This window comes from Gopherus evgoodei, chromosome 12 (assembly GCF_007399415.2).
Source record: "Gopherus evgoodei ecotype Sinaloan lineage chromosome 12, rGopEvg1_v1.p, whole genome shotgun sequence".
Lineage (NCBI taxonomy): Eukaryota > Metazoa > Chordata > Testudines > Testudinidae > Gopherus > Gopherus evgoodei.
In genome coordinates, this window is record NC_044333.1 from 3,363,193 (window position 1) to 3,390,284 (window position 27,092).

The following is a 27,092-nucleotide window of genomic DNA, read 5'->3' on the forward strand; positions in this document are numbered from 1 at the left end:
TGCTTCTGCCAAGCCAGTTGTCCCCCATTCTGTATTCGTGCATTTGGTTTTTCTTCCCTCAGTGTAACACCTTACATTTGCCTTTGTTGAATTTCATTTTTTTGTCTTTAGCTCAGTTCTCCAATTTATCAAGATCCCTCTAAATTTTAGTTTTATCCTCCAAAGCAGTGGTCCCCAACCGTTTTGGCTGGCGGGCACCAGCCGAAAGACCACTGCGGCAGTGGAGCACCCGCTGAAATGCCGCCAAATTTCGGCGGCATTTCGGCGGCAACGCCTCTTGATGACACCGCTTGTCGCTGACAAGTGACGTCATTGAGAGGCATCGCCGCCGAAATTCAGGAGTGACGCCTCTCGATGCCATCACTTGTCGACGGCAAGCAGCGTCATCGAGAGCCATTGCCGCTGAAATTCGGGAGCGATGCCTCTGGATGATGTCACTTGTCGACGGCAAGTGGCGTCATCGAGAGGCATCCCCGCCGAAATGCTGCTGAAATTCGGCAGCATTTCGGCGGGTGCTCTCCCAGGGGCCAGGACGCGGGCGCATTAAAATGCTCCTGTGGGCGCCATGGCACCCGTGGTCACTGCCTTGGGGACCACTGCTCCAAAGTGTTGGCAGTCCCTCCCCGCGCCCCCTCAGCTTTATGTCATCTGCACATTTGATCAGTATGCTCTCTATTCCTACATACTGGTCATTAATACAGATGTTAAACAACACTGGACCCAGAACAGATCCCTGTGGAACCCCACTTGAGACCTCCCTCCAACCTGACATCATGCCATTAATAGTTACTCTTTGTTTGTGGTTGTTTAACCAATTATGTATCGACTTAATGAGAGTTTCGCCAAACCTGCATTTCTCCAGCTAACTTATCAGAATATCATGTGGGACTGTGTCAAAAGCCTTGCTGAGGTCCAGGTATATTATGTCCACCGCATTCCTCCTATCCACCAAACCAGTTACCCTGTCAAAGAAGGAAATCCAGGTGGTTTGGCATGATTTGTTCTTGGTAAATCTGTGCTGGCTGCTAGTGATCACCCCTACACGCACGCACGCACACACACACACACGGTATTGGCAAATTTCATGTTAAATACATGGCCTTTTGCTCTCTCTTGGTAGAGACACCCCACCATCAGTAACCTTTTCAATCTGCCTCCATTCTGCTGTTCTTCTAGTCTGGATCCTTGCTGCTATCACTTCAAGATAACCAACCATGGGCGACGAACCCATCAGCTCTACTGGATGACAGAAGGTTTCCCTCCATTTCGCCAGCGTAACCATTTGCCTGCTATCAGTAATGCCAAGGGCAAGAACTTCCCCCAGAGACCAGAGACTCCCTCTCCGGTGTTTAAGCTTCATCCATTAAGGATGGAGCTGAACCCAGGCAAGACTGTGGATATGATGCTGGAAGGCTCCTCTGACACCCCTAAGGTAAAAGACTGCAAGAGCTGCAGCATTTCGATTAGATTGTTGCTACTGGTATTTCTTAGGCTGGTCCCTTGACATTTATCTTAGAAAATTATCAATTTCTTTCAAGAATTGCTGTAATGCCACAGGTTACCATGGTAGCACCAGTTGCTTTTCTTGCTTGGGCATTATTAGTCGCTAAGGCTTTTCTTGTTACCATAGCTACCATAAACCCAACATTCAAATGCCAAAATACCAGCTGACTTCTGGGGCAAGCAACAAGTTACAGGGAGTCATGTGCTGAGGCACAAGGGAAGTCTGAAGAAATAATATTGCGGTGTCTGGAGAGACTAGGATCACGGGCAGAAAGTAATGAGAAAAATGCAAGGTAATATAATGGGAGAGGGGAATAATCCAAAACACAGCTATATAATGGGGGGAGTAACCTCGAACACAGACATTACTTATAGTTATAAAGAAATTTTTAAAATGTCCATTTAACATGCTGTGTCCTGTTGGGAAACGTTAGACCGAATGCATTGTTTTTAAAGAACGCAGAGTGATTTCTTCCACTCTAAGAGGCTGTTCCCACAGATCATTATATTTGACAGCTTGTTTCTCATCAATATTTTCCATCCCAGTATGCCCTGCCCTTCTGTCCCAGGGACAGCGTGGGACATCAAGTATAGCAGTGCAGCATTCTGTGAAAGGCACCAAACCCAGTCAGTGTGGTTGCCCTTCCCTCTGGCAGATCCCCAATGGTCTATGAGCTTAATGAAGTGGAAATCTTGTGCTATGTCATAGGGATGAGACACTGTCTGGAGTCTGTCCCAATTGGTGGCAGAAGAAAACCCAGTTTTTCACACTTCTGCATGGCTTTTTCCAGGTAGCAGAGATTCTGGTTGCTGTATGGTTCTGTTAGGACTGCTACTGGGGTATCCTATTCAGTTATGGGCACCTCATTACCTGATAGATGTTGACAAACTGGATTGGGCCTAAAGAAGAGAATCAAACGATCAGGAGGCTAGAGGGACTGACTTGTTGTCAGGATCCTGGCAAGGGCAGTTGGGACCAAGGGTCAGAGACAGGTGAAACCTGGGGCTGAGAGTAGCAGAGGAGTTCATGGTCAAATTCCAGACTGGGGTCAATACCAGGGACCAGTGTCCAGGTCAGCAGGCGAGATCCAAGTCAAGCCAAGGTCAAAGACAGGAATTCAAGAATGGGAATGATCATGGCAGCTACAGGAGATCCACACTGTTGCCTAGACACTTTGTGGACCATCCCTTGGGTTTACTTAGGGTGGGAAGCCAATCAGGAGTCATGAGGCTGCTGCCTCTCAGATCCCTCGAGGCAGGACTTTCCATGGTCTGTGCCTGCAGCAGGCATGGGTAGTGGAGCATGAGCTGGTTATAGATGCTGCTGGGTGGCAGCATGCAGGCCTTGTCTCAAGACTGAGAAGAGCTCTGTGTACATAGCTTGGTTATGTGACAACTTTAGCAAGTACCGGGAGGGTGCCAAACTCCAGGGAAGGAGGAAAATGTGTTGTTACAGCACTATATGGGATAGTTTAGGAGTAATGGGATGAAATTGAAGAAGATTTGCAGATCATACAAAACTACTCAAGATAGTTAAGTCCCAGACAGACTGTGAACCGCTACAAAAGGATCTCACAAAACTGGGTGACTGGGCAACAAAATGGCAGAGGAAATTCTGTGTTGATAAATGCAAAGTGATGCACATTGGAAAACATAATTCCAACTATACATATAAAATGCTTGGATCTAAATTAGCTTTTACCATTCAAGAAAGATCTTGGAGTCATTGTGGATAGTTCTGTGAAAACATTCATTCAAAAAAGTGAACAGAATGTTGGGAATCATTAAGAAAGGGATAGATAATAAGACAGAAAATATCATGTTGCCTCTATATAAATCCATGGTATGCCCACACCTTGAATACTGCATGCAGATATGGTCACGCCATCTCAAAAAAGATATATTGGAATTGGAAAAGATTCAGAAAAGGGCAACAAAAATTATTAGGGATATGGAACGGCTTCCATATGAGGAGAGATTAATAAAACTGAGACTTTTCAGCTTGGAAAAGAGATGACAAGGGGGGATATGACAGAGGTCTATAAAATCATGATAGGTTTGGAGAAAGTAAATAAGGAAGTGTTATTTACTCCTTCTCATAACACAAGAACTAGGGGTCACCAAATGAAATTAACAGGCAGCAGGTTTAAAACAAACAAAGAAAGTATTTTTTCACACAACGCACAGTCAGTCTGTGGAACTCTTTGCCAGAGGATGTTGTGAAGGCCAAGATTATAACACGGTTCAAAAAAGAACTAGATTAGTTCATGGACAAATGGCTATCAACCAGGCTGGGCAGGGATGGTGTCCCTAACCTGTTTGCCAGAAGCTGGGAATGGGCGACAGGGGATGGATCACTTGATGATTACCTGTTCTGTTCATTCCCTCTGGGGTACCTGGCATTGGCCACTTTTGGAAGACAGGATACTAAACTAGATGGACCTTTGGTCTGACCCATTATGACTGTTCTTATGTTCTTGTGTAAGGTGACTCAGAAAAATCTCCTGACGTCAGAGTTGTTGTGTTGGCCAGTTGACTGCCAAGCAATGTGTTGCAAGCCCCAATGCAGAGGACTTTTAAAACTGGATCAGACAAACACAAACATAGAGGAGGAAGGAATCTTGCATTGACAAGGAAAAGAGCGGACTGGATTATAGGGTCCTTTCTGCCTATAATTTCTATGATGGTTTTGAGGGCAGGTTTGCTGGCATCAGGATTCCTTTTTTATCTATTTTCCTTAATATAGCACCTATATTTTAAAAAACGATTCCCTCCAGTTTTATAAAAGTGTTGTGCTTGGCAAAGGGATAGATCATAAAAATGTTAATTTGATGCTTTAGTTACTATGGTCGTAGGTAGCAGCTAACTCAAACGTGTCTTCATCAGGAGTTACAGAACACATGGTATTATGGAAATGTTAGTATTGAAAAAAACAGAGTGCAGTATAAAGAAACACAGGAAATTTATATATCTTTATTACTGTAGGCTATGGTGCCCAGTGAGTGTCAAGAACAGGAAACAGGTTGCTGTTTGTGCACGTGGAACCCATTGACTTTGTACCAGCAGCCAAAATATATCTCAGTACTGCTGCTAGTGTCACACTGACCATGTGCTGTGACTGTTTCCTGCACAGGTAGTGAAGGAACGATTGATTTGCCATGCCATTATAGGGAAGCAGTCTGGGAAGGAACGAATAATGCAAGTGGACGTCACATGTGAATTCATCGCACCCATTCTGCACCTCTCCTCCAAAGAGATCACTTTCCGAGTGGAGAAGGTAAAGCATTAGGCTGACTGCTGGCATTAAATAGATAGCCAAATGACTGAAAGGATATGGGGTGTGTGCGCATTTATGTGTGCGTATATACACAAATGTATGCAAAGACTGTGTGTGAAATCCTGGCCCCTTTGAAGTCAATGGGAGTTTTGCAATTGACTTCAGTGGGGTTAGGATTTTGCCTTCAATAGTGTTTTACATGGTCAACCTCCTTTAGAAGCATTAATTAATTATTCCTTACCATCCCGCTGTAGCTGTGGGTAGATAAGGATCATTATGTCCTTATCATTATATCCATTCTACACCAAGCGACACTCAGGGCATGTCTGTGCTGGAGCTGTAAGGTGTCATTACCAGCTGCAGTAGACATACCTGCACTAGCTGTGATTGAGCTACCATGCTAAAAATGTGCAGCTGCGGTGGTGCAAGCAGTGGGAGGGGTTAGCTGCCCTGAGTACCTACTTTTCATCTTGGCCAGGATCCTACTTAGGGCGACCAGCCATGGCGGCGACACTTCTATTTTTACCTCTCTTGCTAAGGCGGGGGTGTTTCCTTGAGCTGGAAATTACACCTTCCCAGCTGGAGTGTAGATAAACTGCAAGAACTGTTAAGTGTGGGATGGTGCCATAGCTGGCAATGCTGAGGCCATGAGCTGGGTTCCAGATTATCACACATGAATGCCAGTAAAACCACTGCCCCACCCCATTATGTGAGCTCTCTATGCATCTAATTTAGGAAAGATTCAAAGACTTTTTAAAAACGTTGTGGAGATTATTTTTTGTTCCTTTCCACCAGTATAGCTAGGTGCCTTGGTTACCATGAGTCCATCGGTACTGGAGGAGTCATGACAACCTCTCAAAAGTATCAGTTCTATACCTAACTTTGTCATGACATGGCAGTCTGTTATACCAGGTCCTTCCAGGATTAGACTAGATTCCTAGTCCTTCACTGGAGCGATGACAGTTTATACCAGTTGAGGTTCTGCCCCACTATACTTTAAATTAGGTTGACAAGAGAAACTGTAGTTTCCTACTTTCCCTCTGGGTCCAACTCTGCTCTCCCCACTATTGATATATGAACTGTTGTGTTAATGCATCTCCATTCTTGCCAGTTGCATTTCCCTCTGTATTCATAAGGATTCGGAGACATTCTTAAGCAACTGCTGTGTTAGGAAATGTAACTCTCATACACAGAGCAGTTCGGTCCCACTCATCTCTGCAGCCAGATTCCTGCATCTTCATCCCCTATCCTGCAAGACATCTGATGATGGGAAGCAATTTTCCCACCCACTCCTGCTTGTTCATCCCTATTCTCTATTCCCCACAGCCAGCAATGTTGCAGAACCGCAGACTTCCAAGACTTCATTGTGCCTCGACCCCCTTCTGACAACAAAAATTACTACAGGACCCCAGGAGGGGACCAGAAGCCTGAGGCCACCTATGTCCCACCACCCTGGGGGTGGGGAGTGCAAAGCCAAAGCCCCACTGGTCCAGGCCGGGGGGCCAAAGCCCAAGCCCTCGGGCCCAGCAAGTCTAAGCCAGCCCTGGCCACCCCATTAAAATGGGATCACAACCCACTTTGGGGTCCCATCCCACAGTTTGAGAACCACTGATGTAGCCCATGTGAATGAGCTGTTAGAACTCAACATTCATGTTTAATTTGGTGCCATCCAGTTGTCCCAGCTGTCTCTCTGCATTTGGTTTGGTGCCACGCACTCTGATTTATTGGCTGGAATGACGCTATCACTGCTTGAGATAAATATATTTAGTTTCCCAAACACCATCTACTTTGTAGAAACTGATCATAACCAGTTTCATAAATGCCAGGTTTAGACAGGAACAAACAGGCTAGATTTTTATAGCAGAAAGGACAGAAAACACTTTGCACCTGAGCTATGCAGGATCTTAGCCTAGTGCATATGCAGGAAACATTTTCTTTCTTGCTTGTTTTTTTTCTTATGCAAGTAGCCCCACTGACTTTAATGGGATGCCTCAGATCAGTAAGGTTGGCAGGATTTACTCTGTGAATAAAAGCCCTTTGTAACAGTTAGGCTGAGAAAGATTCACTGTCTGTTAAAATATAGGACTTGGCGTGAGGAGACCTTGTTCTGTTCCCAACTCTGGCACAGCACTTCCCTGTGTAATCTTGGTCATGTCACTTCTTTGTGCCTCTACTTCCCCATCTGCAAAATGGGGATAGTAATACCTCCCCAGCCTCACGTGTTATGATTTGTAAAGTAAATGCATTTGAGGGAGAAAAGGGCTAGAAAGTTTTGATAGTGATAGAGTTGGTTGAAATTTTTCAAACTTTGCCAATTTTGGGCGTGTGAGAAAAGTTTGAAATTAAAAAAAAAAGAAAAAGAAGAGGAGAGAGGAAGAAATTGACAAAATAGTCATTGAAAAGTTTCCCCAATTTTTGACTGGTTACACAGCTGGTCATAATGGTTTTTGAATTTTGATGACATTTCAAATTGGAACATTTTGAAAATTGGGGAAAGGAACCCAGGAAGAAATGAGAAAAAGAATAACAGATACCAAGGCCAGAAAGAGACCACTGTGATCATCTAGTCTGACCTTTTGTATACCACAGGCCAGAGAACGTTCCCAAAATAATTCCTAGCACAGATATTGTAGCAAAACATCCAATCTTGATTTTAAAATCAAATCACCATGACCCTTGGTAAATTGTTCCAATGGTTAATGACTTTCACTTAAAATTGTATGCCTTACTTCCTTATCCTTATTTTTTCTTGTGACATTGTAGAAACACAAAGCTACACCCTGCTTCATACAGAAAATGCTTTATCGTCATCCTAACAAAGCCATCATTGTCATGTCCACACAAAGATTTGATGAGGCATGTTGGACTTTGCTCATGCCACAAAAGCTGTAGAAATGAGCTGCTGTGCTGTGGTGGAGGACTGAAATCTCCCTTCCAGTCACAGCTGCTTGCCTGCAGCACAGTAGTCATAGTGAGCATGTGCTTGTCTCGGGGTTTCTCTTCCTTTCTCACATAGCTTTGCATCTACACAGCACCCCAGTGATGTCCTGACTTCGCAGTATGAACCTCTGATCTTAAAGAACATCTCCGCCCTGCCACTCAGCATTCTCCTGTCCCTACAAGCACCCTTCTTCCTCTGTGACACAGACCAGCAAACGCTGCCTGCAGACGCTCAGGTAAGCAGACTGTAGGTTTTGTGCAAGGCTCCTTGGTGGGTTTGGTCTGAGGAGCTTCCAAAGGGTAGCACTGAGATTAATTCTCTGTGATCATCAGTGTGTTGGGCTGAGTTAAATCTGAAAGCAAAGCAAAGGATTGGATCATCTGAGGCACAGATTTCTGGTTTGTGAAATGCACTCGGTCTAAGGTAGCTGTTCTGAAGGCTAGGGGGGTTGAGGAGCAGCAGAGTAAAGCCTTCTTCTGGTGCTCGTGTAACACCGACAGACCCTGCTCATCGGCGGGCAGGATCGAACCTGGAGCACCTGGAGCTTAGTGCAGGAGCCTCAACTGCCGGAGCTGAAAGCCATGAGGCCCTTAGCTAGGGCTGCAGAGCAGGCTCTTATCTCTGTCCCAGTGGTCTCGGTGCCACTAGCTGGGACAGAGCACCACACCCAGCAGGTGTGTGGTTACACTTGGAGGGACGGGGAGGGACGTGCTTGGGGGAGAGGGCAGAAAGGGGCAGGGAAGAGGCAAGGCAGGGGCGAGAAGAGGAGGGCTGGGGGCAGAAAGAGGTGGGGTGTGGTCTTGGGGGAAGCGGTGAGGTGGGGGCTTGGGGGAAGGGGTGGAGTTGGGGCAGGGCTGTGGCGGAGTGAGGGTGGGAAGAGGTGGGGTGGGGGCTTGGGGGAAGAGGTGGAGTTGGGGCAGGGCTGGGGGCAGAGTGAGGGTGGGAAGAGGCCGGGTGGGGGCTTGGGGGAAGGGGTGGAGTTGAGGCAGGGCTGTGGGGGAGTGAGGGTGGGAAGAGGCCGGGTGGGGGCTTGGGGGAAAGGGTGGAGTTGAGGCAGGGCTGGGAGCGGAGTGAGGGTGGGAAGAGGTGGGGGGGCTTTGGGAAAGGGGTGGAGTTGAGGCAGGGCTGGGGGCGGAGCCAGGGTGGGAGGAGGCCGGGTGGGGGCTTGGGGGAAGTGGTGGAATTGAGTCAGGCTTGGGAGCGGAGCCAGGGTGGGAAGAGGAGGGATGGGGATTTGGGGGAAGGAGTGGAGTTGAGGCAAGGCTGGGAGTGGAGTGAAGGTGGGAAGTGGTGGGGTAGGGAGTTGGGGGAAGGGGTGGAGTTGAGGCAGGGCTGGGGGCGGAGTGAGGGTGGGAAGAGGTGGCGTAGGGAGTTGGAGGAAGGGGTGGAGTTGAGGCAGGGCTGGGGGCGGAGCGAGGGTGGGAAGAGGCTGGGTGGGGACTTGGGGAAAGGGGTGGAGTGGGGACCTGGGTCATGTGGAGGGATTGAGCTCCCCCCCGGGTAGAGAGGAAGTTGGCCCCAATGATCCCAAGGCTGGTGTTTAGGCTGCTCAGGAGGCCATTGCTCCAGTTTGCTCAGTGTGACTACCTGGCCAGGAGCACTCCCCTTGCCTAGGAGTTCTGGTGACTGCCCTTGCTCCAGCTCCTGCCCTAGTCCATGCCTGTTTCACGCTAGCCAGCCACTGCTCCAGCCTCAGCCAGCCGCCTCGTGTTCTGACACGCCTGTGCAAATGATGAGCAATGGAGTTACACGGAAGTAAAACCAGTGCAAGTGAGATCAGAATCAGGCCTGCTGACTCATCACACTTGCCATAGTATTGCATGAAATTGCCACTTTGTTTCCTGGCAGGAGATGTTCTCCTCGGTTTGGGTTGGGCAAAGCCATTGGAGCTTGAGGCTGTGCAAACCTCACACTAATTTTGGGGTTGACAGAATTAGTCTGAGTTCCTGACCCTTTTTCTTGACTCTTGTTTCCTCCCCCCACCCAAATGGTTATTCACTTACAAAACCGGGAACATAGGGAATCCTGTGCTGTGTATTAGTGATAGGGGAATGACCCTTCGTATCTGGGACTTCATGGTGACCAATTTGCTGCAAACAGTAGCCACTTAATAGTGACAACAGGGCTAACCCTCAGATCCTCCAGCTCAAAAAGCACCATCCCCTAGAACTTCAGTTGCAGGAGATGCTCTATAACTATTAACTGTACAGGGCTTATGACACACAGAGGAACAGTTCTTTTTTTATACAGGAGCAATAGTGACATATGCCATCTTTATTTCTTCCATTGGCTTTTTTCTCTCTGTACTGTTTGCTTTTTTTTAGTCTCAACATGAACCCAGCAATGTACTGGTTATTCAAAACTTTGAGGGGTTCAAAATTCAGCAAAACTACTTTCTGCTGGATTGATGCAATATAGAGGAATGTGTGTGAATCTGAGAAGGTCTGAAACATGACTCATTGTGGGTTGATCTGCCAGACACTTAGACATGCTATAATGAGGCTCAGAGATGGATGGGCTGAGATGTCCACGTTTTTTTCACGGATTGTCAATGTGTGTTTGTGCATTTCACACTATTGGACTGGTAAAGTTCAGTCCAACCGTGATTAATCCCTGTCTGTCTCAATGCAGCCCAGGACACTAGAGACCGGAGAGGAGCAGCATCTCTCCATCAGGTTTGACCCTTCCTACAGAAAGGATTTGAACACCCGGGTTGCAGAGGAGGTCCTGACTATCCGGTATCTGGAACACCCTCATGAGGACCAGGTCACCCTTCGGGGTGAAGTGCACTTCCCAAACCTTCACTTCCAGACTATGGATTTGGATTTCGGCTGCATCTTGAATGACACCGAGGTTGTACGTTACATCAAAATGACCAACTGCAGCCCGCTTCTCGTCAAGTACCACTGGTCCTTTCTGATGGACATCTATGGGAACCAGATAAGGTAGATGCGGCATTGCATCATCTGTTATCCTTGGAGCTTTCCTCTTTCTTGTGTCAGTGCTTTGTTCCTTCGGGAAACCCAAGACTCTTTGCTTGGAATTGGACTGATTGCTTTAATCTTCCTCCATTTGGAAATAGTTCCCACTGTCTCTGCTCTGACAACCTGCCAGTGTGACTGGGGGAGGCTAGCAGTGTGAAAGCCAGATGAGGTGTTGGGAGGTTGTGCTGGGCAGGTAATATCCATCCTGCTAAACCAAGGCCACGATAGGAGTTGGCAGAGGAGTTTGCAGCTGCTTGTCTAATCGATGGACTCAATCGCAACTGAAGCCCTTTCATATCATTTGTGGGAGGTGGTGGGGAGGGCTTTATCAGGGCTCCTGGCCCAGTGGGGGATTCTGCCCCAGTAGGGCTTTTTTTCTAACCTATTAAAGTGCTTATCACATGCACTGAACTGTTGTTAAAAACAATCCGTAAAGGAATAGTGAGTTCTGTAGCTCAGTCATAAATGTTCTCTGGTCAGCTATCAGTGTTGTCTGCCTGAACGTCCTTAGGGAATCGGAACTGCTCAGCTTTGTTTTGAGGGTCCCCAAGCCAAGGAAGATGGGTTGATCCGATCTTGCACTATAACCATCTGAGCATTTCTGTAAATACATGCCCAGCAGCTCTCCCCAGCTCAGCACAATACAAAAGTAGAGTTTGGGCAGTTATTCTAATTACAGTAGCAAATGTTTTTTTTAGAATGCCCCAGAAAACCTAACAAACTTACCCACTGGGTATTGCTGTGCTGCCATTCTGAATAACATAGACCATCAGTAAACAATTTCATTTAGGAAACTGGGGTCTGGTCCACAGGAGGGACCTTTCCGGAAGTAGAGGAGATCAGATATTGATACTTGCAGAGTTTGGGGAGTAAACTCAGCCATTGAAGTTCATGTCTCTTGCAAAATCAGGCTAGCAAGGATCTCAGGATAGAGAAGCGTGAGAAAAGGCTGGGAAAGCAGGTGGAATACGGTGGGCTGGGGGAAAGGCATGGGCTGTTATAGCAATGCTTGGTGGCTCCAGTCATCTCCAGGCAAATTAGATTAATGTTTAATTACAAGCTAAAGAGGGACTCTAATGTTGGTTATTGAACAGTGGTTATACATTTTAGAGTAAGGTAAGTGAGGTAAACACATTACTCTGAAGCTGGCATGGAATTAATTGAATCTGTGACCATTCGCTGGCTGAATGCCTAGGTAGCTGTTGTTTTAAATATCATTGCATTTTTGGAAACACAACACCCATATCCGCTTCCAGGTTTTAATGACCCGTGTCCATTTAAATCTGTTCCATTGAGTCTGAGCCTGTGATGTGCAGAGCGCCTCCTGCTGGGTGCGGAATGCATTCAGCTCCTACTGACTCCACAGGCAGGTGAGGGATCTGGGCACCTGGCAGGGTGGGGCCCTGTGCTCCAATTGGCTCTGGCTTTTTCCTGCTTGTTAATGTGATGGAATTTAGGAGAGAGGCTTGTTCTCTGTTCTGCTCTGCGTGTTAATTAAGCAGCAATGTACTCTCTATGTATCTGTCAGCAGACACTACATGACTCTCCATGGCAGAATTGGGGCCCCAAGTCCATCTCTGAGCTAACACCTCAAATTCCTCATTAAGTGGCCAGTCTCAGAGCATCCTCTCAGATATTTCTATTCTGCATTAAACACTATTGGTCCTGTACAGTCTAAATAATCATGTGATGCTAACTCGGCCTGACATTGTATTAGTTAAATACCAGGTTCCATGAATTGAAATCAGTGTAGTTTAGCCATCTGTCTACCCATCCGCCCATTGCCAACCACCAGTGTTTTTGAGTCTTATTGAGATTAACATGTCCCTTGTGGCTGGGAGAGAAGATTGTGTCTTTACTTTTATTTCCTTTGGCTAGATAGGATCCTGCAATCAGATTTTTCTTCTTTTAATTTATTTGTGCCTTTTATTTTTCTTCTCCTTCCCTCTTTCTTTTCTGTTCCCACTCTGAACAGAACAGCAGATAATCAGCCCCTGCCAAATCATTCCTGCACTATTACCCATGGTTACAAAGCTCAGTCGCCTTCTCTGTCTTTGATCGGCCAGCTGCCTCTATGAGTTATTGAGCCTGGCATTTGTTGTTCTGTACCTGTGTAGTTATAGACAGACCTGAAGCAAAATCCCAGACCCAAACATCCCTGACCACTGTGGTAGATCAGATCTGAATCCAGGTTTTGCAGAAGACCCCTAATAAAATACTGAGTTGAAACAAAACTCCAGAACCATTCTTAGAACCTTGCACTTTATGTTAGGATGGGGCTGGATCCAGATCCAAATGTTGTGTCGTATTTCTTGTCAAGTTTCTTATGAATTCCCCTGGACTGTGGACAGAAGGCTGATTGTATTCAGAAGGAGATGTCAAACTCTACAATCCACCCCCCCACATTGTTTGGAATCCTCTATGGACTGAAGACGCAAAACTCAAAGGATGTACGTGACTTTCTTTTTAAATAACTGGCTATATCCCTCTAAGCAGGTAGTGCTCCCTCCCTGCTTCTAATAGAGCACGCACCCTAGAGAGTCTCCAGATTTACCTGGTTCCTAAGGTTTCCCTTCTTTTTTAACTTAAATATCAAGCTTCAACTTCCTCCAGAGCACTGCTGTTCCTGAGGTTTATTCCTGCATGACTCCTCTGCCCCAGTGTCTAGTTCCCTCTTGCCTGAGAGAGACAACTTTTTAACCACCTGATTTAGAGCTAAAAGGAACCACCAGATCTAGTTGCCAGGTGAGTCAGCAGAAAATGGTTCTGCATCTCTGTGTGTGGTCTTACCAGTGTCTGAATGCCATACATAGAACATCTTCCCTTTGCTGAACTGACTCATAGATTTTAAGGTCAGAAGGGACCATTATAATCATCTAGTCCGACCTCCTGCACAGCGCAGGCCACAGAATCTCACCCACCCACTCCTGTAATAAACTCCTAACCTATGTCTGAGCTATTGAAGTCCTCAGATCATGGTGCAGAGAATCCTCCTGCAAGTGACCCATGCCCCACGCTGCAGAGGAAGGCGAAACCCCCCCAGGGCCTCTGCCAATCTGCGCTGGAGGAGAGAGGGAGACGGATTCTGTTCTCACACAGCCACAGGATTGGACATCTGTAGAGAGCATGAACCCTTTGGCTAGAGGTCATTCTTAATGGAAAGTACCTAAGAGCCTGATCCAGTTCTTACTTCAGTTCAAAGTTTGCTGTGCTAAATATATAGGATCAAACTATGTCAGCTTTCCCTCTCCTGCTAGGATTTTCCCAGCCAATTCCTTTTAACAGAATAGGATCTTTTCCCAGTCCCTGATGGAGCTTTCTGTGTTAACACCTTCCAGTAATCCTCCTTGCTCTCCCCCCATAACCTGGCGTGCCATATTACAAGGCCCTGCAATCCACATTTCAGCCTCGATGCTGGCATGAATCCTTTGTTCCTTTTTAATTTTCTTACGGGAAAAAAAAAGAGAAAAAATATATGCAATGAAAAACAAGACAAGGCAAACATGCAATAGTAATGGACTGACAGCCAATGAACAGAAAAAATATTAAGACAAGCAGCAGTGATATACATTGGAATCCACAGAAAGACTTCACGGAGAAAGGGTTCTGCTATGGGAGAGCCTGAGATAAATGACAGGGGCATTCAATCCTTCTCACCCCTTTCCCCCATCACTGCTGTTATTTGTTACTACTTGCTCTGTTATGTCTTACTTGGACTGTAAGCTACCCCATGGACACCTGCAATGCTGTATAAATAATACTAATAATGACTGGGGTACGGGCAAGTGAATGCAGGTAGAAATCCTGGAATAAATCTGACAACAGAATACACTCGTTAGCGGTGTTTGTCTCTCCTGTCAATGAAGGAACAGTTTGACAGATCGGTATGATAAAAAAATGGTCTTTCATTTCATATGGCTGGAGCTTCATGTAACTAAGCTCTGGGCTTCAATCAACGTTTTCTTCTGATGTGCCAGTCTGAATATCATGAATGTCAAGAGAAAAGAACAAGTGTCTCTGTACTTGTGAGTGGCTTATGAGTGTCTCTGTACTTGTGGACAGATATTAGGGAACTTGAGAAGATGTCATCAAACAGAACATATGGGCAGAGGGCAAGTCTATTGCAGCTTTGATACCAGGCTCCCCAAAGAAAATTAAAAATAAATAAAATATGAGTGCACAAAAAGGAACCAGAGCTAGGAGCAAGAAAATCTGTGTCACTGCCGAGCTTATCTTAAGACATAAACGCAGAGAGCTTGATATTGGGAGGAGAGGGGAGGGTTATCTGCTGTTTCTCGGTGTCTTTGCAAGCCTCCCTCTCTGTTTGGGTTCATCTTCTTAACGCGGATCAGTTTGCACTATTCTGCCCCTCCTTCCTCTCCAGTGCTTTGCTGCTCTCTGAATAACTGGGATTTATGGCATGCATGTGCCATGTAGACATCACTGCTCCCCTTCTATTTGAGTGTCCAGCATTATAACTGAAGTTTGCAGTCCTCTCACTCTCTAGGTACTGAGGGTCAGATTTGGATCTCAGTTACACTTGTGCAAACCTGGAGTAATTCCACCGGATTCAGCACAACTGTGCAAAAGAGATCAAAAACTTCAGAATGACTCTGTGGGAGGTGTGATGGGCTCAGTCACAGAGATCCCCTTGGGACTGTCACCCAATGTGCTGAAATTACCCCTGAGCCCGTTTTCACTGCCAGCTTGGGACTTCCAGAACCCTGTCTTATTGAGCCAGACACACTAGTCTGCTGCAACACAGATCCGGGGTCAGGTCCACGCTCCCAAAACTGCAGCCTTAACTGAAAACAGCTTAACAGGTTACCTATCTCCAGCACCCAGACACCCAGTTCCCAATGGGATCCAAACACCAAATAAATCTGTTTTACTCTATATAAAGCTTATACAGGGTAAATTAGTAAATTGTCCGCCCTCTATAACACTGATAGAGAGATATGCACAGCTGTTTGCTCCCCCAGGTATTAATCACTTATTCTGGGTTTATTAATAAACAAAAGTGATTTTATTAAGTATAAATAGTAGGATTTAAGTGGTTTCAAGTATTAACAGACAGAACAAAGTAAGTCACAAAGCAAAATAAAACAAAATATGCAAGTCTAAGCCTAATACATTATGAAACTGAATACAGGTAATATCTCACCCTCAAAGACATTCCAATAAGCTTCTTTCACAGACTAGACTCCTTCCTAGTCTGGGCCCAATCCTTTCCCCGGTACAGTCTTTCTTAGATCCAGCAGACATCTCAGGTGCTAAGCAGGGGTTTTCTCATGTCTGGTAGCCCCCTTGGTCCTGCTCCACACCCTTGTATAGCTTTGGCACAAGGCAGGAATCTTTTGTCTGTGCTTGCCCCCACCCTGCCTCATCAATGGAAAAGTACAAAAATTAAGATGGATTCCAGTATCATGTGACGTGATCACGTCACTGTAAGATTCCTAGTCTCCATTCTTCCTAGAAGGTGTGCAGGTAAATAAACCATTTAGAACCAATTGTCCTAGTCAATGGGAGCCATCAAGATTCTAAACCACCACTGATGGCTCACACTTTGCATAATTACAGTAGGATCTCAGAGTTATACTTCATATTTCTAGTTTCAGATACAAGAATGATATATGCATACAAATAGGAGGAATATGTTCAGTAGGTTATAACCTTTGTTATGATACCTTACAAGAGACCTTTTGCATAAAGCATATTCCACTTACATCATATTCACACTCATAAGCATATTTCCATAAAACACATGGAGTGCAATGTCTCAGGAGGGTGTACTTTGGGGGTGACTTTGAATGTGTTACTTGTTTTTTCAAGGCTAAGAGCTTGGCACTGATGGGCACTGCATTGCTCCCACCTAGACGAGTGTGGCTCATGTCCTGCTTTCACATGGTTTAGTAGTAAGCAGACCATTGAATGGGGAGTGTGATGTAATTAGTACAAAGGATTTGGGGGTTGTAGAAAACACACAGCTTGGATTAAAAGCACTGCAAGTCCCATACAGGATAGAATCAGAGAATTGATGGCATCTCTTGTACATCATCCTATACCAGCAGTTGTAATGGGAGTCTCCAGTACAGAACATTGCAAGGTACCCACATCCCCCGTGGTCTGCAGTTAGCTGCTGGTGGCAGTGACTGTGCTGCTGTTCTCTCCTTCTCCTATTTTTAGATATTTAGAATGCGACAACTCTGACTCCACTTAGATGTATGGTGACTTTTCTCCTCTCTTGTGCCAGTGACTACTGCAGACATTGCAAGTGACAGAACCAGTTGAGCCAGAGAGAATTAGGCTTTTTTCTTTGCTCTCTGAATGAATTTCTTAATGGTTTATTTTATATTTGAAACTTCAGTACAATTCCACTGCAGACTGAAATTTCCCACATGTAAATGCCTCTGTTCCTGTAGTAAGTAGACGGCTGTTGCTCTCATTCTCTTTATATAAGACTGAAACTTAGAGGCTGTGCTCTGCATGGTTCTGACAGGGGTAACACTATTGGCTATTTATGAAACAAGGTTGATTTCAGCTGTTGGGAGCAGTGTGCTGTGGTATCTGTCATGGCTGAGCTCAGGCACTGTCATCGATTTAGGAATCGTTGCTGTCTCTTTCCCTTCTTTTTTCTGTTTGCGCACTAACTACGTGTGCTATCGATGAAATCTCTATGGCAGGATATGGTATTTGCTTCTGTTTGCTCATTGACTGTCTGCTGTTGTGTGAAGCAATGACACGGGGGGTGTCACAATCTTCCAGACCTACTCTGTCTTATTTTCCAAGTGGTTTCTTTCCCTCTCCCCACTTCGTCTTGGTATCTCCTGCAGCATGTGACCCAGTACTATAGATTACGCTGAGTATTTGGTACCGGAGAGCTACTCAGATCCTCCGGCATCATTCTGTCCAGGAATGCTGTTCCTTTCATTATTGATATTCTTTCATCTTATTCTGGTCTACTGTATTCTATATCACACCTGTCACTGTAGTATCTGAGTGCTATTAAAGGCTTGGAGATGGGGCCAAGCCATGGAATTTGGATCCAGAGTTCTATAACCCGCAGTTTGGGAGTGTTTTTGTACCTGAGATTTTGGTTCTGATTTATGTCTAATCAAAAGTAAATACACTTTAAAAAGAAATAAGCAGTCCTGAGTGGGCAGGGTGCACCCTACAGCACATGCCATCAATGGTTTGCCAATTTAAGGACTGCCTCAGCACAGCCCAGGTAGCCTGTGAGCTCAGACAGTACCATCATGGCAGAAGGTGTTATGGCTGCAGATCCCTATGGATAATTGTGACTTCGAACCAATCCTCAAAGGTATTTTAGGCACCTAATTCCCATTGATTTCTATGTGAATTGGGTGCCTGAAATACTTTTGAGGATACGGGGCTTAGTTCTGTTGAGATGGACTCAGAAATCTTATACACTAGACCACTGGAAAATAATGTTCCTGTTGCCATCAAGTGTTCTCTTTCTTGGCCCATCCAAAGAAAGCGACACAGATGCTCTTGTGACTTACTTCTGTTAACACTGTGGCTTTTCACCCCAGAGGTGGTGGCCTTTGGTGGGTGAAGTGCTCCTTGTATAGTGTGCATCTCAGTTTGTTTGTAAAGTACCTCAGGATCCTATCAGATGCTTTTAGCGCAGGTGAAAAGACTATCACAGTCAGAGTGAATATTCACTGTGAAATGCAGTCATGTGGTTCCCATTCAGAAGGGATCTACCAGTTACGCGCTGGAGCTCTGTCATCCACATGGTGGTAGGCCCAGCTCAGAGCAGAAGTAATACCCAAATTTAGTCCAACAGGCATGCAGCATAAGGCAGAGATAGTGATGGGGCTGACCAGTGAAGGAATCAGCAGCACAGGGGAACACAAGCTACAAGATAATTGCTAGATAACCTTTGTGACAGAGAGTAAGGGAGGAGTTAGGGCTTGTTGGCTGCTGCCTTGAGTGAGTCTCCCAAAGTGCCTGGTACTACCGACCGATAGCACCGAGGCAGAGAGAGCTCAATACAGTACAGTCAGCTTATACGAGCGCTTCTGGAAATTATAAATGCCATCCCCCCAGTTGTCACAATTTAGCAATTCATTTCTCCCACCATGTGCCATTTCCCACATACTAGCGTTTGTGCAGCCTGTCATTACTCCTGAGGGCTTTCTGCACCAAACAATTTTAAATTCCGCACACAATATTTGAAAATTCTGCAAATTTTGTTTGTCAATAAATAAATGGGAAGGCTTCAGCCTGGCAATGGGAGCACAGGCAGAGAGGTGGGAGATCACCCTGCAGCCCACCTGCCCAGACCTGGATTCGGGGGTGAGGCTGCACCCAACCCTGACACAGTGCATGAGCCAGACCTGCCCCAGAAACACCCCAGGGCCCTGCCCCTCTATGCCAAGCACACTAGATGTAGGCAGGCAGGCTCAGCCTAGCAGGGTGGAGGGGGCTCAGTGTGAGGCGATCCAGATGTTGGGTGATAGGGTTCTGTGTGGAGCAGTCCGGGTCCAGGCAGCTTGGGAGGGCCTGGGTGCGGAGGATCGGGATAAACGGGCTTGTTGGGGGGATACTGGGTGCAGAGGTACTGGGACTCTGCAGGGAGTCCACGTGAAGATGGTTGGGGCTCGTTGGGGGGGTCTGGGTGTGGAGGACTCAGTGCGGGGAGTGAGTGCTGGCTTCATGGGGTGGGGGTCTGGGTGCTGGCTTGCTGTGGCTCAGTGGGGTGGGGCTCTGGGTGCGGGGAGCTTGTCGGAGTGCTCCATGTGCAGGTAGGGTGGGAGTTTGGTTGTAGTGGGTGGTCTGGGTGCAGGGGTGGGGTCTGAAGGCAGGGAGGTGGGGCTCAGTGGGGGGTCAGAGTGCAGGGGGACTCTGGATGCAGAGGGTGAGGCTTGTCAGGGTGTGGGTTTAAGGTGCAAGGGGCTCAGTGTGGGAGGTTCTAGGTGCAAGGGGTGAGGTTTGGTGGGGCGATCTGGGTATGAGGTGGTTCCAGATGCAAAGGGATTGGGCAGATGGGGGAGCAGCTCCCTGTGCAGTGCCCCCTCCCTATCCCTGCTCCACCTCTAGCCCCCAGCTCCTCCCCCATCCCCAGTTCTGCTTCCAGCTCCACTGTCAACCTAAGCTCCTCTGCTGAGCTGACTGTGCAGTAATGCGGGGGGGGGAGAATGCAGATAGATTCCATTACTGGCAACAGGGGGCGCAACAGGAAATGTTTGGGCACCACTGCTCTAGCTGCATTGCAGAAGCATTGATTTCCATGCTGCTGTTTGAAGCAGGTATATTGTCTTTGCCAAGGGAGAAAACGGAGCGGTCATTAGGATTCATAAACATTGGGAAAGCCTATTGAAACATCCCAGCTGAGACCTTCAGGGCTTAGGAGATACACTGCCATTAGTCTACAGATTTTTTCTTGGTGGGGTAGGCAGCTGGATGCAAAGAGAGAAGCCACTTCAGCTCTTTAAAGCAAAGTGGCATAGAAAGTGTAGCCAAGGGAGAGGGTGACATTTGTACCCGTAAAAAGGCAAGTCTCAGACACTTGTCTCCTGGATGCAGTCCTGTAGTAGTGAGCAGTGTTGTGCACACAGTCCCTGAGGCTCATCGCACCGTTCCTTCTGCTTTTATCAGACAGCAGAGTCCTGTAGAAGAGGGCACCAGCTGGGGAAAAGGAAACAACAGCAGTGAGGTCTCACGTTGTCCTTAAAGGTCTCTCAGCTCCTCCTCAATCCTCTGTGTGTAGAGCACAGAGAAGTGAAAATACCTTCCCCTGCCTCAGAGGAGTCTGCTCAGCCAGGGTGGGGAGCTCGTCAGAGGAAGGGCTGTCAGGCAGCAAGCAGTCCCTGAGGATGATGCTTTGTGCAGACCAAATTCAGCCTTGGTTTAAATGTTGCATCTCCATTGACTATAGTTGGGTTCTGCCTGTCATGCTATTTATTATTGTTATTAAATGTCTTATGTGCATTGGGGTAGATCCTGAAGGCCCCACTGGGGTTCAAGGCCCTATTGTGCTCAGCGCTGTATGGCCTCTTATTAAGATGCAATCCCTGGCCCAAAGAGCCTATGATGTGAGTTTGACACTAGGTAGCTACTAGTCTATAGACTAGTTAGTACCTTCACAATGAACATGTAGGACTGTGAGGGACCAGGGGCATTCCCCACATTGCAGATATTAGCAGAGAACTGATTGCTCTCTCTTATTAACTGCCATCTCCTATAGCAGAACGGCTGCTGTCTGCTGAGCAGAAAACGAAGGCACAACTCTTGTGCAGTTTCATTCGCCAGTCTGATGTTCACAGAGGAGGTTTGCTAGGAGCCCAGGTGGAAGAGCTAATGTGCTTTGTCGGTTCAAGACCCCTCCAGTGATATTTTTGACTATGTCAGCATGGTTCTTCTCTGAGTGCTGGCTCATGTCCATTCCATGTTAGGTGTGTGCATGCCGTGTGCACCGTTGCCGGAGATTTTTCCCTTAGTGGTATCCATCGAGCCAGCTCTAGTGCCCTCTGGTGCTGCACACTAATGCACCAGTATAGGGGCACAGCCAGCCACGCACGCTCTCAGTTCCTTCTTACTGCCTGTGATGGTCGCTGGAATGACGCGTCTTGCTTTAGCAAGGGTTCTTCCCAGATGTTTTTTGACTATAACTTTTAGTTTCTTAGTTTATCATAGTTTAGTGTATATAGTTGTTGTAATTAGTGTTAATGTACATAGTTAGTCCCTATTGTTGAGGGATGTCTTCGCCCCAGGGGCCAGGCATGCCCTGGTCCCCAGGCTTCAAACCTCGTGCTTCCTGTGGCAAACCTATACCTGTGAGCGACCTGCACTCCAGCTGCTTGAAGTGCTTGGGGGAAACTCAAGTGAGGGACAAGTGCAAGATCTGTCGGGACTTCAGACCTCTTACTGAAAAAAGACGGAGACATCAGGTTGAAGGCTATCCTGATGGAAGCTGCCCTCAGATCTGCCTCAGAGCTAAGCTTCTCCGATTCGGCACCAAACACTTTGGCGTCAGTGCAAAGCCCTTCCCCAAGCACCAAGCTCTTCCTGGCACCGTTCACCATCTCCACTGCTGAGGAACAAGCACAAAAAGCAGTGCCCTGACAGGGAGCGCTCGCTGGTGCAAAAACTGAACAAGTGGGGGGAAGGAAGCACAGTGAGACTTGTGTCAGACCACCCTTCCACTCCTGATCTCATGATGGCACTATTGACTCCGTCCAGAGTGATGAGTCTGATGCGGTACCCTCCGCTGACACTTGGAAGCCACTGTGGCACCAGCAGTCTGACTTTCCCATCAACCCTGGAGACTTTTCAAGCGGCCAGGGATTTACTGTCTCTCCCGGTTCCCCAGACTCCAATGGGACACCTGCCAGCTCTGATGATTAGAAGCAAGAAGGAGCAAGGAGCACTGAGTTCCTTCCTGGCATTGGGCCTCCTGGCACCCTCTAGAGCAGAGGTGCACAAACTTCCACATCTGGGAATAGAAATTGTATGGTGGGCCATGAATGCTCACAAAATTGGGATTGGGGTGCAGGAGCAGGTCAGGGCTCTGGTTGGGGGTGAGGGCTCCAGGGTGCATGGCTGGTTGCTTCACCCAAACCTTGCTTCCCTGCATCTAAACGCATGGATGCTACATGGCTGAACCCAGAAGAACAGGCCTGTTTGAAACAGATTTGGGAGGTCTTGCTAAGTAGTTGGAAGCCATCCACCAGGGCTACCTACCTGGCCAAGTGGAAGCACTTCTCAATATGAGCATCTCAGTCTCTCCAACTCAATCTTCCCTTCAGTCTGTCTTGTGAATGGCAGGTCAGTGTTCTCCACGAGACAATGGTATGGTTTCTCAAGGGGCTGGAGAGGCTCTATCCTCAGGTCTGCGAGTGGATCTCCCCATTGGACTTAAACCCGGTTTTGTTGAGACTCACGGGTCCTTCCTTTGAACCATTAGCATTATCCTGAAATTATCCATTTCAACCCTGCTGATTCTCTCTTGGAAGCTTGCGTTCTTGGTGGTAATGACCTGGGCCAAAAGGGTCTCTGAAATCAAGGCCCTTATGTCAGAACCTCCTTATGCAGTGTTCTTCAAGGAAAAGGTCCATCTGCGCCCTCACCCAGCTTTCCTGCCAAAGCAGGTGTCACAGTTCCATAGCAACTGGCCATTTTCGTGCCAGTTTTCTTCCCAGTGCCTCACAAGAACTCTGAGGATCAGCATCTTCACTGATTGAATATTAGGCGTGACCTCGCCTTCTATACTGAGAGGACTAAACCCTTCTGCAAATCCATGCAACTCTTCATAGCAATAGCAGAAAGGATGAGAGGGCTTCCTGTATCAGCCCAGAGGGTCTCATCCTGAATAATCACCTGTATTCAGGTTTGCAAGTGGCAGGCGAATGTCCTGCCTCTGGCCATCTTAAATGCTCACTCCACAAGAGCCCAGGCTTTCTCAGCAGTGTTTCAAGTAAAGGTCCCAATCCAGGATATCTTCAGTCCTGCATCCTGGTCATGGGTACATACCTTCACATCCCACTACGCCATCGCCCAACAGGCCCGGGACAACGCCAGATTCAAGAGCGTGGTATTGCAGTCAACATGTCCATGAACTTTGAGCCCACCTCCTGGGGTACTGCTTGGGAGTCACCTATCATGGAATGGACATGCGCAACTTGTCCTTTGAGATCCGTTGTTCATGTTCATTCCACCCCCACAACCACCTGCCCCTCTCTCCGAGTTAGCTGGCAAGAAGGAAGTGAGAGGGTGCAGGGCCAGTGGCAGCCCTTATAATGGCACATAAATGCACGACACTAGAGGGTGCTAGAGCTGGCCCGATGGATGCAGCTTAGGGAATAATCTCTGGTAACGGTGCACGAGGAATGGACATGAACGACACTGCTCGAAGAACAGTTACACAGGTTAGCGACCATTCTTTGAAGCGTTTGCTTTCCTTTCAGTCTGCAGAGTAGAGGCAAGCCTAGGCTAGAGCGCTCTGAGGCATGTGGTGTCATGGAGGCCGTTTGCTCTGCCTAGTGTAGCAGTAATAATGGACAGTGCCTCATTAACATCATCTGCAGCCGCTCTGTTCTCACAAGAGCAACTGTAACTTCCTCCCCCATGAAAAATCTCCCTAAACGTGAGCTCGTGGAAGGATCAGGTACATGCCAGACTCGGGTTGAGTACGATCAGGTAGTTTCTGGGGTGAGATTCTTGTAGGTTTGCCACAGTCTGAATGTTAACTAAACCAATGGCCTGATTTTTAGAGGTGCTGAGCACCTGCCGCTGACTGCAATCAATGGCAACTGTGTGTGCTCAGCATCCGGGAGAATCAGGCTGTAGTCTGGAGTGTTGCTTGTTTACTCATTTGTCTCCTGCTCTGTCTTTGCTCTATTTCCTTCCCGCTCCCAGTCTTGCTCCCTGTCTTCTCCCCCATCCTTCTATCTTAGGTTATACCTACGGTGCAGTCAGGGCTGCCCAGAGGATTCAGGGGGCCTGGGGCAAAGCAGGGGAGCTGCGGTGCTTGTACTCACCCAGTGGCGCTCCGGGTCTTCGGCGGCATTTTGGTGGCGGGGAGCCCCTCAGTCACTCCAGGTCTTCAGCGGCATTTCGGCGATGGGGGCTCCTCAGTCACTCTGTGTCTTCAGCAGCATTTCGGTGGTGGGGGGCCCCTCAGTTGCTCCGTGTCTTCAGCGGCATTTCAGCGGTGGGTGGCCCCTCGCTCCGTATCTTCAGAGGCATTTCGGCGGAGGGGGGCCCCTCAGTCACTCCAGGTCTTCAGCGGCATTTCGGCGGTGTGGGGCCCCTCAGTCACTCTGTGTCTTTGGCGGCATTTCGGTGGTGGGGAGCCCCTCAGTCGCTCCGTGTCTTCAGCGGCATTTTGGCGGTGGGGGGCCCCTCAGTCACTCTGTGTCTTCGGCGGCATTTCGGGGGGGGGGGCCCTCAGTCACTCCGTGTCTTCAGCGGCATTTCAGCGGTGGGGGGCCCCTCAGTTGCTCCGGGTCTTCGGCGGCATTTCAGCGACAGGGTGCCCCTCAGTTGCTCCGGGTCTTCGGTGGCATTTTGGCGGCGGGGGGCCCCTCAGTCGCTCCGGGTCTTCGGTGGCGGTGGGGGGCCCCTCAGTAGCTTCATGTTTTTGGTGGCATTTTGGCAGCAGAGGACCCCTCAGTCACTCCGTGTCTTTGGCGGCATTTCGGCAGCAGGGGGTCCCTCAGTCGCTCCGGGTCTTCGGTGGCATTTCGGCGGCGAGAGGCCCCTCAGTCGCTCTGTGTCTTCGGTGGAATTTTGGCGGCGGGGGGGCCCTCAGTTGCTCCGAGTCTTCTGTGGCATTTCGGTGGCGGGGGGGCCTTCAGTTGCTCTGCATCTTCAGCAGCATTGAAGGGCCCCCCACTGCCAAAATGCCACCAAAGACCCAGACCATCTCCGGGCCAGGGCTCACGGGGCCCCTGCGGGGCCTGCGTGTCACGGAGTGTGGGGGAGTCCGGCCCTGCACCCCTCTTCCTGGGACCCACAGTGATTCTTAGCCAGCCAGTAAAACAGAAGGTTTATTGGACAACAGGAACACAGGTTACAGCAGAGCTTGCAGGCACAGTCAGGACCCCTCCATCGAGTCCTTCTGGGCTTTCAGGGTGCTTGGATCCTAGCTAGGATACCCTGAATTCCGCCCATCCAGCCCCAAACCCAAACTCAAACTGCTTCCCTCCTGCCACTCCCTTCCTTTGTCCCCTTCCCGGGCAAAGGTGTTGACCTTTCCCCTCCCTTACCTACCTCAGATTACAGGCTCTGGTATCGTCCATCCCCTAAAGTCCTCCCATGCTCTCCCATCCCTTACTCCATCACATCTCTCCCCCCTTCGAGACTGAACTGAGCGGGGTCACTCTGCCCAGTGACCTGGGGAAGTTCAGGGCCCCCTCTCTGGGACAATGCGTCTGCTATCAGGTTGGCACTTCCCTTCACATGGACCACATCCATGTCATAGTCCTGCAGGAGCAGGCTCCACCTCAGGAGCTTGGCGTTGGCTCCTTTCACCTGGTGCAGCCAGGTCAGGGGAGAGTGGTCGGTGTACACGGTGAAGTGTCGCCCAAAGAGATATGGCTCTAGCTTCTTAAGGGCCCACACCATGGCCAGGCATTCCTTCTCGATGGCCACGTAGCTTTGTTCCCGGGGTAGCAGCTTCTTACTCAGGTACACGATGGGGTGTCTCTCCCCCTTTTCATCCTCCTGCATTAACACCACCCCCAGTCCCGTGTCTGAGGCGTCGGTGAACACCATAAAGGGTTTGTCAAAATCTGGGTTTGCCAGAACTGGGCCACTAACCAGAGCCTCCTTCAGTGCCCAGAAAGCCTCCTGGCACTGCTCAGTCCATATCACCTGGTCTGGCTTCCCCTTTTTGCACAGTTCAGTGATGGGGCCGGCTATGGCACTAAAGTGGGGCACGAACCTTCGATAGTACCCCACCATCCCAATAAAGGCCTGGACCTGCTTTTTAGTTTCGGGAGCAGGCCAGTTTCTGATCACCTCCACCTTGGCTGGTTCCGGCTTCAGGCTCCCCACCCGATGGCCCAGGTAAGATACTTCAGCCATCCCCACCTTGCACTTCTCAGCCTTTACTGTTAACCCAGCCTTTCGGAGTCGGTTCAGGACTTGTTTAACCTGGGACATGTGGTCCTCCCAGGTCTGGCTGAAGACGCAGATGTCGTCAATATATGCCACGGCAAAACTCTCCATCCCCCTCAGTAGCTGATCCACCAGGCGCTGGAAGGTGGCTGGCGCTCCCTTGAGGCCGAAGGGCAGGGTCAGAAACTCGTAGAGCCCCAGAGGGGTGATAAAGGCCGATTTCAGCCTGGCATCTGCGTCCAGCAGCACTTGCCAGTAGCCCTTCGTAAGATCCATAGTGGTGAGGCACCAAGCACCTCCCAGCTTGTCTAGGAGCTCGTCAGGCCTGGGCATGGGGTAGGCATCAGAATTGGTGATGGCATTGAGCTTTCGATAGTCCACACAGAACCGGATTGACCCATCCTTCTTGGGAACCAGCACCACTGGCGAGGCCCAAGGGCTGGAAGACGGCTGGATCACCCCCAAAGCCAGCATGTCCCTGACCTCTCTTTCAAGATCCTGGGCAGTTTTACCAGTGACCCGAAAAGGGGAGCATCTTATAGGGGGATGTGACCCGGTCTCCACCCGGTGGACAGTCAAATTAGTGCATGCAGGCTGGTTGGAAAACAGCTGTCGGTCTAGATGCAGCACCCCCCTGATCTCAGCGTGCTGGCCCGGGGTCAGCTGATCCGAGAGGGGAATCGCCTCCAGAGGGGAACCAGCTTTTGTCCCAGGGAATAGATCCACTAAGGGGTCATCTCCCTGCCCCTCCCAATGTCCACATACGGCCAACACCACATTCCCTCTGTCATAGTATGGT

General features: G+C 48.5%; 1 protein-coding gene across 5 annotated transcripts in view; it reads left to right on the plus strand.

The window, feature by feature from the left end:
• The window catches only part of HYDIN (HYDIN axonemal central pair apparatus protein), a 392,944-nt gene that overhangs the window by 204,720 nt on the left and 161,132 nt on the right, over positions 1-27,092 (plus strand). For 4 of the 5 annotated variants that reach the window (XM_030581746.1, XM_030581750.1, XM_030581747.1 and 1 more), the window contains exons 20-23: positions 1,177-1,432; positions 4,637-4,780; positions 7,813-7,956; positions 10,353-10,666. In XM_030581746.1, coding sequence (XP_030437606.1) covers positions 1,177-1,432; positions 4,637-4,780; positions 7,813-7,956; positions 10,353-10,666 — 858 coding nt within the window. Of the gene's footprint in view, positions 1-1,176; positions 1,433-1,713; positions 1,797-4,636; positions 4,781-7,812; positions 7,957-10,352; positions 10,667-27,092 lie in introns of those variants that run through there. The other variant, XM_030581749.1, reaches the window with a different exon arrangement.